This window comes from Typha latifolia, chromosome 1 (assembly GCF_019914945.1).
Source record: "Typha latifolia isolate L0001 chromosome 1, TyphaL0001v2, whole genome shotgun sequence".
Classification (NCBI taxonomy): domain Eukaryota; kingdom Viridiplantae; phylum Streptophyta; class Magnoliopsida; order Poales; family Typhaceae; genus Typha; species Typha latifolia.
This window is the reverse complement of record NC_133086.1, coordinates 3723990-3738067: the sequence shown is the minus strand read 5'-3', so window position 1 is coordinate 3738067 and position 14078 is coordinate 3723990. Positions and strand designations below refer to the sequence as shown.

Here is a 14078-nt window from a genome sequence, read left to right as displayed (position 1 = left end):
TGGTGTTGGGTTATCAATCACTTGGAGTCGTCTATGGCGATATCGGGACTTCGCCGCTCTACGTCTTCTCTTCCATGACCTTGAAGAACCCTGGGGAGAAAGACATACTGGGTACAATGAGCTTGATCTTTTGGACGCTAACAATTATGGCTCTCATCAAGTATGTGTTGATCGTCTTGCGCGCCGATGACCATGGAGAAGGTAAATCATATATATCCATTGTTGGATTGCATCTTCCTAACTTGCATGTTATATGAAGAATACCCCAGTTCATGAAGACTCATCATTATGAGAAATTGTTTGCATGGCCCTCCTAATGGTAAGCAGATAAAGTTGATCAGATTTGTGGTCATAGATTGTCATTAATTTTCCTATCTTGTTGAATTTTAGTTAAAAAGCATTAAGGATCTTTAAAGTTATGAACTTTATGACATTGATGTAGGTGCTCTTGTAAGTATGTAAACAATATTGACAATGATTAATGCAAAGATAGGCCAAAGAAAAGATGGACCTTGAGCTTGAGGCATGACTATGCCAACTTATTTCCTTCTCTAAAGCATTGATCTTGAACAACTAGTGTTATTTTGTTAAGATATTGGCAAACAAGATTCCTTTTGTTATTTAGTTTATCCATATCAGAGCTCTTTTTATACCGGAGTAGCCTAATGGAGGGATCTAATTTAATATAACCATCTCACAAGTAAGTCGGTTATGACTTAGGCTCATTAAGAGAGTCAGGTATTTTCAAGCCTCTCTTGTTAAACTGATTCAGTATCGATGTTTAAACCAAATTAATATCTGTCTAGCTTCAAGTATTTATACCAGCTTACCATGTTCTCTTACTCCGGGCATTGAGTACAGGTGGGACTTTTGCTCTGTACTCGCTCCTTCGACAACATATAAATTTCAAGGGGAAGATGGTTATGCCAACTACGAGGTTGGATTCAGATCATAATTTAAAATTCCATTGTAAAAGGAGTGGGCTGCAATCTAAGGCGCAAAAGTTTCTGGAAAAAAGCTCGAAAGCGGAAACTGCGATTACCTGTATAGTATTGCTGGGCACTTGCATGTTAATAGGTGATGGAGCCCTCACTCCTGCAATCTCAGGTACTTCAATTTTTTCATATTGATCTCGTATTATGTTTTAATTTTTCACACTGATATCCTATCCTTGACAGCTATATGGTTGATATGGACTCAGATTAACCCATTCAGTCTAAGATATATAGGAGTAGAAAAAGTTTATGATGAGGAAATGAGATGTATAAAAACATAAATGCATATATACAGGTAAAGTTAGATGAAAGTGTGGATTGGGAAAGAAAATAACCGGTTACAAGGAAGATAGCAGAGTAATGTCAATGCAGCAATAGCTTAATAGTAACTATGTTAGTATTTATTAGTATTTATCTTTTTGAGTTTATCTACTTTCTGTTTGGTTCACATGCAGGAAGTACAAAATGTAAATTTCATAGGTAGGACACTATGTTTCTAATTGCACTTTTTACTCTTTCTAATAACAATTCTCTTATGAATAATCTGAGCACATATAAAAGGTAAAAGTTTCAGCTTCTAGAGATGCCACTGTTTCTGATCATGATATCCTCATTCTTCCTTGATTTATATAGTTCTCTCTGCTGTCCAAGGAATTCAATCAAGATCCGCAAAGATAACGCAAGGCAAGAACTCATTCCTTCTTAATGTTTCAATTTGTCAAGAGATTATTTTTCTCAAATATCTGTGGTTGACGAAAAGATTCCTGATTGTTTCAGACCATGTTGTTATCTTATCTGTGATAATTCTGGTCATTCTCTTCCTCTTCGAAAGATTTGGCACGGGTAAAGTTGGCTTCACTTTCTCCCCCATCATGCTCGTGTGGTTTGGAGCAATTGCAGTGATTGGATTATACAATATCGTGAAGTTTGATCCATCAGTCCTCAAGTCACTTTCGCCACATTACATATATTACTTCTTTGCAAGAAACAAAGAAGAAGGCTGGGAGCTCCTTGGAGCAATTGTACTGTGCATAACAGGTCAGCATTTTCCCTCTCCAATGGTTATCTAAGATCTAAGGATTCAGATTTCTAAAGAATTTTTAAACTGGCAATTAGGCGCCGAAGCAATGTTTGCTGACTTGGGTCACTTCAACAAACAAGGAATTCAGGTAAATTGACTCTTGTTCCGTCTAATGAACTTGCCAAAAGATGAGTGAAGTAGCTAAACCTTCAAAAATAAAATTGTCACAGTTGGCTTTCTCCACTGTTGTTTATCCCTCACTTATTCTTGGCTACGCCGGTCAAGCAGCATATCTGATCAAGAACCCTGAAAAACTCAGCACCACATTCTATAGCTCTGTGCCAGAACCCATATTTTGGCCAATGTTTGTGGTATCTACTTTAGCTGCTATTGTTGCTAGTCAATCATTGATATCTGCAAGCTTCTCGATCGTCAGACAATCTATCGCGCTAGGCTGTTTTCCACGCGTGACTATGATACACACCTCGGATAAACATGAAGGCCAAGTCTACTCTCCTGAAGTGAATTACTTTTTGATGATTGTGTGCATCTTAATCACAGTAGGCTTCAGGGGTGGCCCAGAGATTGGACATGCATTTGGTAAGTAATTAGAAGAGGTTTAATGCCCAAAATATCCTTTCTGCAGACAATGTCATTATGGCATATCTGCTGCATCTTGAATTCTTTACTTGCTGATACTTATTCCTTTCATGAATATACCAAACAAAGATTAGCTATGCTGTTAAAAGGGAAGACAAGACAAGTAATTATATGTAGTCGGTGTAAATTTATAGGAAGATAACGAGTTACTAGTATCTAATTAATTTGAATGGCATTCTGTTTACGCAGGGGTGGCGGTGATATTGGTTATGTTGATTACCACATTCCTAATCACTGTGGTAATGGTTGTTATTTGGCAAACTAACATTATCCTCGTAGCATTATTCTTCCTAGTCTTTGTTGGCATTGAAGGTATATATATGACATCACTGCTGAACAAGATAGTCCAGGGAGGGTGGGTTCCTTTCGCGATATCAGCCATCTTCATTATAATCACGCTGTCCTGGACCTACGGGCGGAGCAAGAAGAGCGAGTTTGAATTGAGCAGAAAGATGAGCAGGCAAGAATTCGACGAACTAGTGACGAGAAGCACTCGCCTGCCAGGGCTATGCTTCTTCTGCACTGATCTGATGAATGGCATCCCTCCGATTGTGCGCCATTATGTGCAGCACATAGGAAGTCTTCGCGAAGTAATGGTGTTTGTCACTGTCAGAATTCTTCCAGTGAGATCTGTCCTCCCTGATGAAAGGTTCCTTGTGGCGAAACTGGGTCCAAATGGTGTTTATAGGTGCCTAGTCCAGTATGGTTATATGGATAAACATACCATGGAGGGTGATGTGTACTCTGAATCAGTCATTGCTGCGTTGAAAGATATAGCTGCAGATGAGCAAGAAGTTGAGATGCTACATTCAGCACTGAGGAGCGGTGTGATCTTTGTGCTAGGGAGGATCATATTAAAGATGGATGAAAAGCACAGCTGGTTTGAACACTTTGTGGTTGATAACTTGTATAGATTCCTGCAGAAGAACTTCAGGTCGAACGTAGCCACTCTACGGATCCCACCGGGAAAGATTTTGCAGGTCGGGATGTTGTATGAGATTTGAGGACTTTGAGAAATAGTTTTCCTCAAAGAAAGAAAAGAATATGATAATTATATGAGCAGAGGTAGGCTGAAAATGAATAAGGAAACTCCCCGAAGGGGGAGGCGAGTCAATCCCAAGGGGAAAGCGAAGTAGGAGGAAAAGGTCCAGCCTAGTCATCTCTAAAAAATAGATGACATAATATGCATTTTCCAATGGTTGAATTGTTTTGGTCCAAGCTCTCCTTTTTGTCGAGTTGATACTTGTTTAAGTCTTGGTTTTCTCCAAGCAGAGTTGCTTCCACTGTTAAATCTCACTACTATTTCATATCTAAGATTATTATCTAAATTCTGGAAAACTGTTGAACTGTTCGAGCAATCAGATTTTTCAGAAGAAGCTGCGTATAGGGAGAAACTTCGCTCTCGTGTATAATACAACCATAACGTGGTGTCTGAAACTTGAATGCCTATTCTTATAGAGCATCACAGAAGCAGGAATCAAAGAGGATCCACATTATGCACAAGATAGATTTCAATGGTTCAATGGATTTAATCTTTTGCACACAATAAGGTCGAGTAAGTGCAATAGCGAGAAAGATGACATTTGTCCAAACCCATTACTGGAACATGACTTTATGTATATAGTGAACTAATAATTTGTCCCACAAAGGGAGCCGTTTTATACATAGTCTTGAGCAAGAGAAACTAATTTCTTAAAATAACTGTTGAACTGGATACACTGCTTAAAGTCCTTAACCACAGCAGGATCCACAAGCAGGAAGAGAACCTGGAATTCGTGATTAATGATCTCATTAGTTGCCTGGAGTCATAAACCAAAAAAGTGAAGTTTTTAAGAAAACTTATAACTTACTATGGTCGTTTGAGCGAAGATCAGCCAATGTTCGTGGTCCACGAGGACCGCTACCGCCGCCGCCGCCGCCACCATACGGACCTCTTCCGTAACCTCCTCCAGGGCCTCCACCAGGGCCACCATCCCATTTCTTACCAGCACCTGACCCTTTCTTGTACTCATTTGATTTATCCATCTAAAGAACAAAAAAATGTCTGTAACTACTTGATCTTAGGAATACTAAATAAGGAAATTGCATTTTAAGATTAACAAGTTGTAACAAAAAATCTACACAACAGCGCCGCCTACCGAGAACATTGTGATGAAGAATAATCCAATGTAGTTCACAACAGCCCAAAAGAAATCAGATACTATGCTCAAACGCCATAGTGACCGCTTTGGTTTCACAACACCTGCAGTACATAATAAAACAAGAATTAAGTTATCTTGGGCTTGTTAACTCAAAAGAAGATAAACCTTGCTGCGTCTTTCAGCACATTCATCTAAAAAGTAGTATGACGATGTTACATGTTTCAAGAGTGCGTGAATCCTTACATTGACCAAACTGATAAAGCATAACATCGGAAGGAAGAACAATTAACAGCAAAGCATAAATTTTGTAGCGTGAAAGAAGCTTTTCTGAGAGGACCTAAGCCTGATCTGTACACTATACTGGGTAAAATACAGAATTAATGACCATGTTAATTTAAGATTCTAGCACTTGGGACATATATCTTGTACATGAGCTGACATATAGCAGTTGGAAGGAATTTTCATTCTCAGGCCTCAAAGTCAGAATGAAAAGCCCATAAAAGTGTTATTCTGAAACAACTAGTTGTATACGGACAAAAATGAAACAAGTTGGCACTTTTGGGTGAGAAGTGCAAACATAATGACAATGAAACAAGCTGCCAGCTATCATCACTGTCATTTCACATAACATATAACAAGTTTGTAATCTAACTCCTGAACAGATATTCATACACATACACACATGCATATAGAACAGTCGCTGTCAAGTCTCCTTTAAATATAAGATCCCTCATACATTCATAATTTAGTAAGAAATAATTGCCCTTTTACATGCTAGGCAATAAATAACTAGCTAGATACAATAATCCTTTTGCCCTAATTGTTGAGGCTAAGTAATGCATCCTACCCTTTATCCATTAAGAAGTCATTGATCATCAACAAATTCATAACCTCAGTAAAGCCATAATTTTATGAGTATACAGGCACCAATTACACTAAAATGTCATTGATCCAATAAGCATTTGACGTTTTGATTGAATACATTCCAACTTTATTCAACAGCATCATGCCGTGGTTTCTTTCTGTTCATTGAGAATATCTAAACTAGTCAATGAATCTGAACTCAACCTGCCTTCGCCTTTCCTTCTAAACAACAGTAACTTGCACCAAACTGGATATTGGTAACACCTAATGTGTATCTGTACCTGAGGGGATAACTAAAACAGAGTACAAAAGGAAACACATGAAAAGGAAACAACTATTCATATCTATCAAGTTCCCTTATTTTCCCACATATGTTTAGAAAATAGAAAATAACAAGTCCTTGTAACATAGTATGAGAGAATATTATATTTTGCTTGATATGCATTAACGTATGTCTGCATACATGCAAGTATTTGATTATATGTGAATAACTCCAGTGTTCATTTGGAAACACTAATTTAGTTGTTCCAAAAAAAATTACTCTTACAAGATGTTCAACCCCACCCTAAGAATCATGTGTCAAATGATTGTGAGATGAAAATTTTGAATACACAGAATAAAACCGATGCCTTATGTCTGTGGTTATGACTTGGGAGCAGGAGCTATCTAAGTGACTTAATTATTCATAAGCATTAAGCAAGTATAGATTCCTATATCCAGACTCCTACTATTACTGTTTTACCGCCAGGAAAAAAGGTTACTTTTCAAAGAATTTTTTTGTAAATTGTTCATAGCATAAGAGCGTGTGCCTTTTGTAGTCTAAAATGCATTACCATCATACCATGATTGAATTAATGGAGGGAAAAAAAAAAAAAAAAACAAGACTCGAAAAAGGAAACAGGATCGATTAGACAAATATCCTGATTCCTTGTGTTCCATCCGTTCATCTTTCTTCCGTCATCCCTTTGGCAATCTCAAGAAATGCGCAACAGAAAATCATTCCTCAATGATGCATATTTCAATCAAAAACCTTCGCTCCCCATCTAAATAGATTTACTGGCAATCGTCATGCTTACCACACTAATATCTATGATAGAGGCTAGTGATAGAAATTATTTGAAGTTACGGAAATGAGAGGAAGATGAAGGAGAAAGAAGAATTGAGCATTAATGTTAACCATCGAAGAATTTTCTACTGGCACACAATTCCAACAAATGATTAAAATTCACTTACAATTACTCAAAAAAAAAAAAAAACATCAAAACCTAAGATGTACAAAACTTCGACCCGAATTTTACGATTGAATCATACAACATCAAAGATCTAAGTTCGATTATAAATTTCTAGACAAAATCTTCCACATAAATCAGTAATTTCGAGAAATCCCATACCTCGCTCGACGTACGCCATGGTTTCCTCCGAGAAATCCGTCTGAAGTCCTCTCTGCGCGACCCCTTTTAAAGTCGCCACCGACTTCGCGAAACTTCCTTGAAGGAGTCCGCGTTTGGGTTCGGATGCGGATCTGGATCTAGGAAAGCCCGACCCAAATTTCAGCGGGCCGGGTTCGGATCTGATAAGTGTTCGGGCCTGACACATCTCGAGCCCGATTATATCCAGGTTGGACTCCAGTGGAATATCCTAGTCATCAAGAATATTATTACTGAAATGAAACATGAGTAGATTATTTAATCTGCAAATCCAACTCAGTCTTTGTTGCTTTGGTTCGATGCAAATCCAACTGTAGCTTCTTGTCCTCTTGCTTTGCTTCGTTCTGAAACAAAAATGTTCTGCATTGTAAAAGACGAAATCACAGCTGGATGCGGGACCCTTGGTACACAATTAAAACTCAGTCAAAATATTCTATGCGGGTGTCTCGTCCACCGTATAATCCTCACTAACTTGAATAAAATAAAAGGTCAGATCTTAGTCCGCATAGTAACGTTAAACCAAGCGCCTATGAATCTATGATAGATATAATTTCTCCTCTTCCCAGCTTCACGCACGCCGGCCCAGCCTGGCAAATCTGTGGGCCGTTGTACTAATATCGCAAAAATTAACAAAAAGAAATTTTAAAAATAAAAAAGGCCGTCCTCGTTGTCACTCCAGCGACACTTTCTCTATCTCTCTCCCGAATCTTCTCCCTTTTTCTTTTTTTACCTCCTTTTTCTTTTTTTCACAAATTATTGGACCCAGAAAAAAAAATCCAATCCAATCCAAATGGTTAAACTATGGTCATGTAATCTCCGTGCTTATAATTATGACTCCCATCATTAACAACCAGACCCTTTTAATTTTTTTTTTTTTTTCCCTTTCTCCTTCCCTGCTCTTCTGCGCTCTGCGGATCTGGTCGAGAAAGGCGTACAGCTTCCAGAGTTTTAAGTTTGGATTAAGATGGATTTAATTTTAGGAGATTGGATTCCTTCTCTTTTCCCTATGTGATAGTTATTGCTTCTAGGGAAGGGAAGGGAAGGGAAGGGAGAAGAGACATGGAGTCGGGTCGAGGGGCTCGAGGGGAGAAGGTGAGGCGGATCTTTGAGCGATTCGATGTGAACCGGGACGGCGGGCTGAACCGGGAGGAGATGGCGGCGCTCGTGGTGGCGGTGAACTGGAAGGTCCGTTTCAGTGACGAGCAAATCGGCGCCATCCTCGACGAGGTTTTCCGCACCTACGCCAACTTCATCCAACCCGACCGTGGACTCACCCTCGACGGCCTCGTCCGCACCTACGACGATGGAGCCGGGGACGTCGACCGTGACTTCGACGCTCTCTCCCTCGGCCTCCATGACGACGACGGCGATGGGGAGGCGTCCTCTTCCGCGGCACCCGGAGACGTCGCCGCCGCCGGAGAGGCGTCCTCATCCGTCCTCATTGATGACTCGCTCGTCTCCAAGCAGCCGCCCCCGACGCGCCCCGCCACAGCTCGGTGGGCGGCGTCGCCCAACCACGGCATCGCGTTCGATTCCTCGTGGGCGCTACTCGACGACCTCGAGATCCTCGTGAAGCGCCTCCGCTCCAAGCACCTCCAGAAATCCTCCTCCTCCGCCGCCGCCGCCGCCGAGGTCGGCAGCAGCAACAACAACAACAATTTTGACTCCTTCTCAGACGCCGGCTGGTCCCGCGAGATGGGCCCCTCGGACTCCTCCTCTTCCTTGGCCGAGCACCGCGTGATTTGGGACGAGACCGGCCGCGACTACCTCACCTTCGTCAAGGAGGTCGCCGTCCTCCGCCGCCGCGCCGACGCGGCCCGATCCCGCGAGGAGGCCTTCGACAACCAGATGGTCATCGGCCGCGCCCTCTACGAGCATTGCCTCTTCCGCGATGCCCTCGTCAGCTTCCGCCGTGCGTGCGAGCTCCAGCCCACGGACGTGCGATCCCACTTCCGCACAGGTAACTCCCTCTACGCTCTCGGCCGCCACGGCGAAGCCAAGGAGGAGTTTTTGCTCGCACTCGAGGCTGCCGAGGCCGGGGGCGCCCAGTCGGCGAGCATCCTTCCTCAGATCCATGTCAATTTGGGAATCGCCATGGAGAGCGAAGGCATGATGTTGGGCGCTTGCGAGCACTACCGAGAGGCTGCAATTCTCTGCCCCACCCATTTCCGAGCCCTCAAGCTATTGGGCAGTGCCCTCTTTGGAGTTGGGGAGTATCGCGCCGCGGAGAAAGCATTACAGGAGGCGGTCTTCTTAAAGCCGGACTATGCCGACGCACATTGTGATCTTGGGTCGGCACTTCATGCGATGGGGGAGGATGACCGGGCGATCCAGGAGTTCCAGAAAGCGATCGATTTGAAGCCAGGGCATGTCGACGCGCTGTATAACCTCGGAGGTCTGTACATGGATGCGGGGCGATTTGCTAGGGCATCGGAGATGTACACTCGGGTGTTAGGCTTCCGGCCGAACCACTGGCGTGCCCAGCTGAACAAGGCAGTGGCTTTCCTGGGCCAAGGGGAGTCAGAGGAGGCAAAGAAGGCCCTCAAGGATGCCTTCAAGATGACCCAGAGAGTAGAATTGTATGATGCCATCGCCCATCTCAAGACACTGCAGAAGAAGAAGAAGAAGAAGATCCCCAAGGGAAACGGCGCCGACCAAGAAGGGGGGTTTCTCGTCGTGGAGCCTTCCAAGTTCAAGAGGGTGGGAAGAAAAACTACCCTGAGGTTGGATTTGGCCAATGCCCTTGACATCAGGGCATTCCAGCGGCTCACGAGGCTCAGCCACTGTGACGTGGAGCTCCTGAAGAAGGAAATGAATGAGACAGATGTGCCTATATCCTATTCCGGGACTGGAGTCCCTGAGAAGTCAATTCGCAAGGCTGCTTTGGAAGTGATTCTCCGGAGGCTTCTCCGCTTCCTGAAAGCGGAGACGTTCCAAGGGGCTGTCAAGGCGATCAATGAGAGGATTCTCTCAGTATTGGACGGCTCTGGCTCAGGTCGGGTGGATCTTGGGTTGTTCTTCGCTGTTCTTGCCCCTATCTGTGCTGGCCCTACTGACCGCCGCAAGCGGGTTGTCTTTGAATCTCTTCTATGGCGGCCATCAAATGAAGGTGGAACACATATCAGGAGGAGTGATGCCTTAGCTTATATTAAGCAGCTGCGTGCTGTTTATATCCCTTCACATGGTGTTAGTGACATGCTGGAATTGCATGGAGAATCTGATCCTTCAATGGTGTCGTATACTGAGTTTCTTGAGATGTTCAATGATCCAGACTGGGGTTTTGGGATCTTAGGCACATTGGTGAAGCTTGAAGATGGTGATCGCGTTCGTCATGGTCGGCATACTTGTTCAATATGTCGATACCCAATCATAGGGTCAAGATTCAAGGAGACAAAGAATCGCTTTAGCTTGTGTAACCAGTGCTACAGTGAAGGGAAGGTGCCATCAGCTTTCAAGCAGGAGGAGTATAAATTCAAGGAGTATGGGAGGGAGTCTGAAGCTATGAAAGATAAGTGCACATGTTTTAATTTGCATTCTAAAAGCTCAGAAGGAGATCCTTGACTAGCTGAAGCGTCTGCATATTCTTGTTCTTGAAGATACAATCATCTTTCAAGTTTCAACGTACTGTGTACTATGTTATGATCATGTTTGGTTAACTAATCATGTCCCTGTAAACTAATGCGTGGTTAGGTCGTTCATTTATTTGTTCTGTTTCTGTTTAGTGGACACCTGTAGTAATTCTTTGATGAATATAATCAAGTCCGCTGTTGTTTATTTCTGCCATGTTTTTTAATTTACTTTTTAGCAGTCTTATCTATATGGGATGTGATATTTAAAATTAACAGATGCAAGTGTGCCTAGACTTTTGCTGATTATGGATTACTTTTTTCAGTAGTGTAACCTGCAGACACTGCATATATGGATTTCTTTTCTCTGGAGATCTATGAGGATTATGACAAATAGAGACACTTATCATTGAACAAGTAACATTGCATCAAGACTTGCCATTAAAACAAAAGTCTCGATCCAGTCATGACAATATTAACTCCTGAAATTTTTATTTCTTGTTAGGCATGCCAAGATAAGGATAGATAATCTCCTCTGTTATACATATCTAAGAATGCACACCGAAGAAGTGTGAGCATGATGTGTTGTACTGTTAATGTTCTCTAGTGTCAGATCACCCAAAACATCTTTAGTGGTTAGACGATCTGCTAAACTTTGGTCTTTCTATGTTCTAGAAAATTATCTGTGAACTTCTTTATTGCCGGGTGGTGTATTTCTAGTGAATCTGTATCAAGGTACTCAGTAATATTATATAGTTCCTGACTTCTGGCAAGGATAAAGTATACTTCATTATGGTAATATTCTTATTTGAACTTGACATACTTCTTTTTAATGTAAGCTGCTTCTCCAATTTGGGGTTTTCATGTGTCAGACTTGCAGGCACTTTCAAGCAGGTGATAACTATTTCTACTAACAGAACAGTGATGGCTTGATCTTCTGCAAAGTCTTCAGCTGCAGGAACTTTTTTTCTCATTATTAATACTTCTAGCAAGGGTTAGTTTGTAACTTTGTGTCTTGCCAGATTTAACATAAAGGTCTTACTAGTTTTACAATATATACATGCATACATTACATTCGGTACATTAACACTGGTCCTATTAATTTTATAATTCAATACATGCAAGTTATGTGTACACACAGTATGTAGAGATAGTGAGTTTGTTGCATCCTGTTTCTGGATATCTTGACACTTGGAGCTTGCATGGTCCATCAAAGGAACACCATTCATCAAACTAGAATTAAGAAGTGAATAAAGATAAGAAAGTAACCAGAATAGACCTCAAAATGAGCTTATATTAAACAATTGATAATTCGTTGAAATTCAACTTTCAAAGAAAGTAGAATAAGATGACTATATGTAATTGGAAGATTGGCCAAGTCATGTATCTTGTAAATTCCTTTTAGGGAATTCCTAACTGTTTGATCATTACACCATTGATGCTGTTTCTGATGCTCTTATCTAGTTACCTTATCTTCTTAAGAACTATTCTTTCCTACTTATTTCTGATGGGAACTGGAATGCACAAGTTTCAGATTTAAAGAGTAGAAAGTATGAAAGTCTTAGAGTGTACCTTTATATTTGCAAAATGATTCTTAGGGAGATTGACTTTTAAGCCTGTCTAAAAGTGCTAATCAATGGAAGTTCATTTTTTAAAGATGCTTGGTGCGGATGAAATCTTGGATGTATTGGTTCTAGAATTTACATCATGCTTGAGATTAAGCTTCACATTTGTTTATTTGGCTAACTCATACCTCAAAATTGAGGGTAAGTCCCAAATCCTCAAGACAATTTGTTGTTCTTCTCCCTCTTCTTTAGATGACTTTTGAAGCCTATCTCTTGAGTTGCAACTGAGGTTGTGTCTCGGGCTGGCTACATGGATACTTTTTTTTCATTTAGCTCAACTTAATGTAAGTCTCTTTGTCAAATTAAAATGTATAATATCTCTTTGTACTGCCCTCCTATATCACAGATTTGGTCTTTCACCACCTCTTCAGTAAAATCACTTCCTTCCTAGTCTGGCTGGTAGTTGGTCATAAACTTTGTTAAACTTTTGGGCCTTATTTGGTTTGAGGTTAAGCCTCGAATTTGATTAGTTAGTTTTATTTTTTAGGCTTGATTTTTTTAAGAGTAAACTTGATTAGATATGAAAAATATGAAAAGATGTTTTGATTACTAACCAATTTAGAGATTTCTAAACCAATTTAGAGATTTCTAAACCAATTTAGAGGGGATCCCTAAACTTAAAACAAACAAGGCCTTCTCATCTTTAACTGCTCTGGCCAATCCATATTGTGGAGAAAGAACTTGCATGATGACTGATTATGATGCTGATGATAATGATGAGCACGTCCATTCATTCTTGTAAGAGATAGAATTTGGGGTTTACAAGCAATTTAGCAATATATAGCTTGCTATGTCTAGTATCAAGTAAAGATTGTCTTTTTGTAAGCATATGTAGCTGCGTAACATTATTTCAGCACACTCTCAGGGATATATAGTGACTCGTACAGGATGATTAAGGTGGTAAATTTCAGATTCTTGGCTTCTTTTGCTTACGAAGGACCAGATGACATGCATTGCTGGAGATCTTTGGAAGAGATGGGTATTTGACAATGATGTGTTCTTTTTCATGTCTAGAAATTAGCGGTGTGATCCCAAGCAAAGAAAATTGGAAGCTTATGCTTCTTGAATGAATGGATAAACATCTGAGAATTGATCAAAACTTTTTAGTTTCTACTCGGATGATATCTCACATTTAATTTTGTTCTGGATACTAGTATGAACGTTATAAGAATTACGTTTGTGTAAAAGTAGATCATTATATCATGTTGGATGATCATAATTGTGGAAGAGGGTCTACAGGAACGAAAAGTTCAATTTATGGGTCTTGTTGGGAGTCCTGGGCCATATCCCTGTTGAATTTTATATGAACTTTATTGATTCTGTGAAACTCTTATTATGAGTAGGAGTTAAGTTCTTATTTGTTTTGAGTTTAAGAATTCTTTTTGAACTAGTTCTGTAACTAAATATATTTTTATTTTTTATATATATAATTAAGTTTATTTTTTAAAAAAATTAAGACTAAAAAAATGAGACTAACTAATCGAGTTCGAATATTAGTCGCAAAGCAGAGAAGGTCTAAAAGTTAATAGAGTCAAAAGAACTCTGTCACTGATTTGATCACCACAAATGAAGTAGAAGAGAACAGTGTCTCAGAATGACAGTACCTTGTTCCTATTGACCAAATTTGTAACCAGGTCTAATTAACATGCAAAAGGAAGCTAACTCAAAGTCTCCACTATTGATATACTTCATCATTATGTTTCACATCGCAAAGGATCCATATATATAGAAACAGTATTTCAATTTCACACACTATAGTCTTCTTATTATTAGTTCATC

General features: G+C 40.5%; 3 protein-coding genes across 3 annotated transcripts; 2 read left to right on the top strand and 1 right to left on the bottom strand.

Annotated features, from left to right (window-relative positions):
* Nucleotides 1–867: 867 nt before the first annotated feature.
* LOC140801477 (potassium transporter 26-like) lies at nt 868–4007 on the top strand. The gene is made up of 6 exons (XM_073156635.1): nt 868–1107; nt 1629–1679; nt 1773–2033; nt 2112–2164; nt 2247–2616; nt 2866–4007. Exons 1-6 carry the CDS (start codon nt 918–920, stop codon nt 3678–3680), a joined length of 1740 nt encoding a protein of 579 aa, XP_073012736.1. The 5' UTR covers nt 868–917; the 3' UTR covers nt 3681–4007.
* Nucleotides 4008–4183: 176 nt separating this feature from the next.
* On the bottom strand, nt 4184–7219 carry LOC140791659 (uncharacterized). The gene is made up of 4 exons (XM_073142272.1): nt 7073–7219; nt 4815–4918; nt 4527–4701; nt 4184–4442 (listed from the first exon to the last, which is right to left on the bottom strand). The coding sequence occupies exons 1-4, from the start codon at nt 7089–7091 to the stop codon at nt 4408–4410; spliced, it is 333 nt and encodes a 110-aa protein (XP_072998373.1). The 5' UTR covers nt 7092–7219; the 3' UTR covers nt 4184–4407.
* Nucleotides 7220–7791: 572 nt separating this feature from the next.
* LOC140791649 (uncharacterized TPR repeat-containing protein At1g05150-like) lies at nt 7792–10882 on the top strand. The gene has a single exon (XM_073142260.1). The coding sequence runs from the start codon at nt 8168–8170 to the stop codon at nt 10667–10669; it is 2502 nt and encodes an 833-aa protein (XP_072998361.1). The 5' UTR covers nt 7792–8167; the 3' UTR covers nt 10670–10882.
* The last annotated feature ends 3196 nt before the right edge of the window (nt 10883–14078 follow it).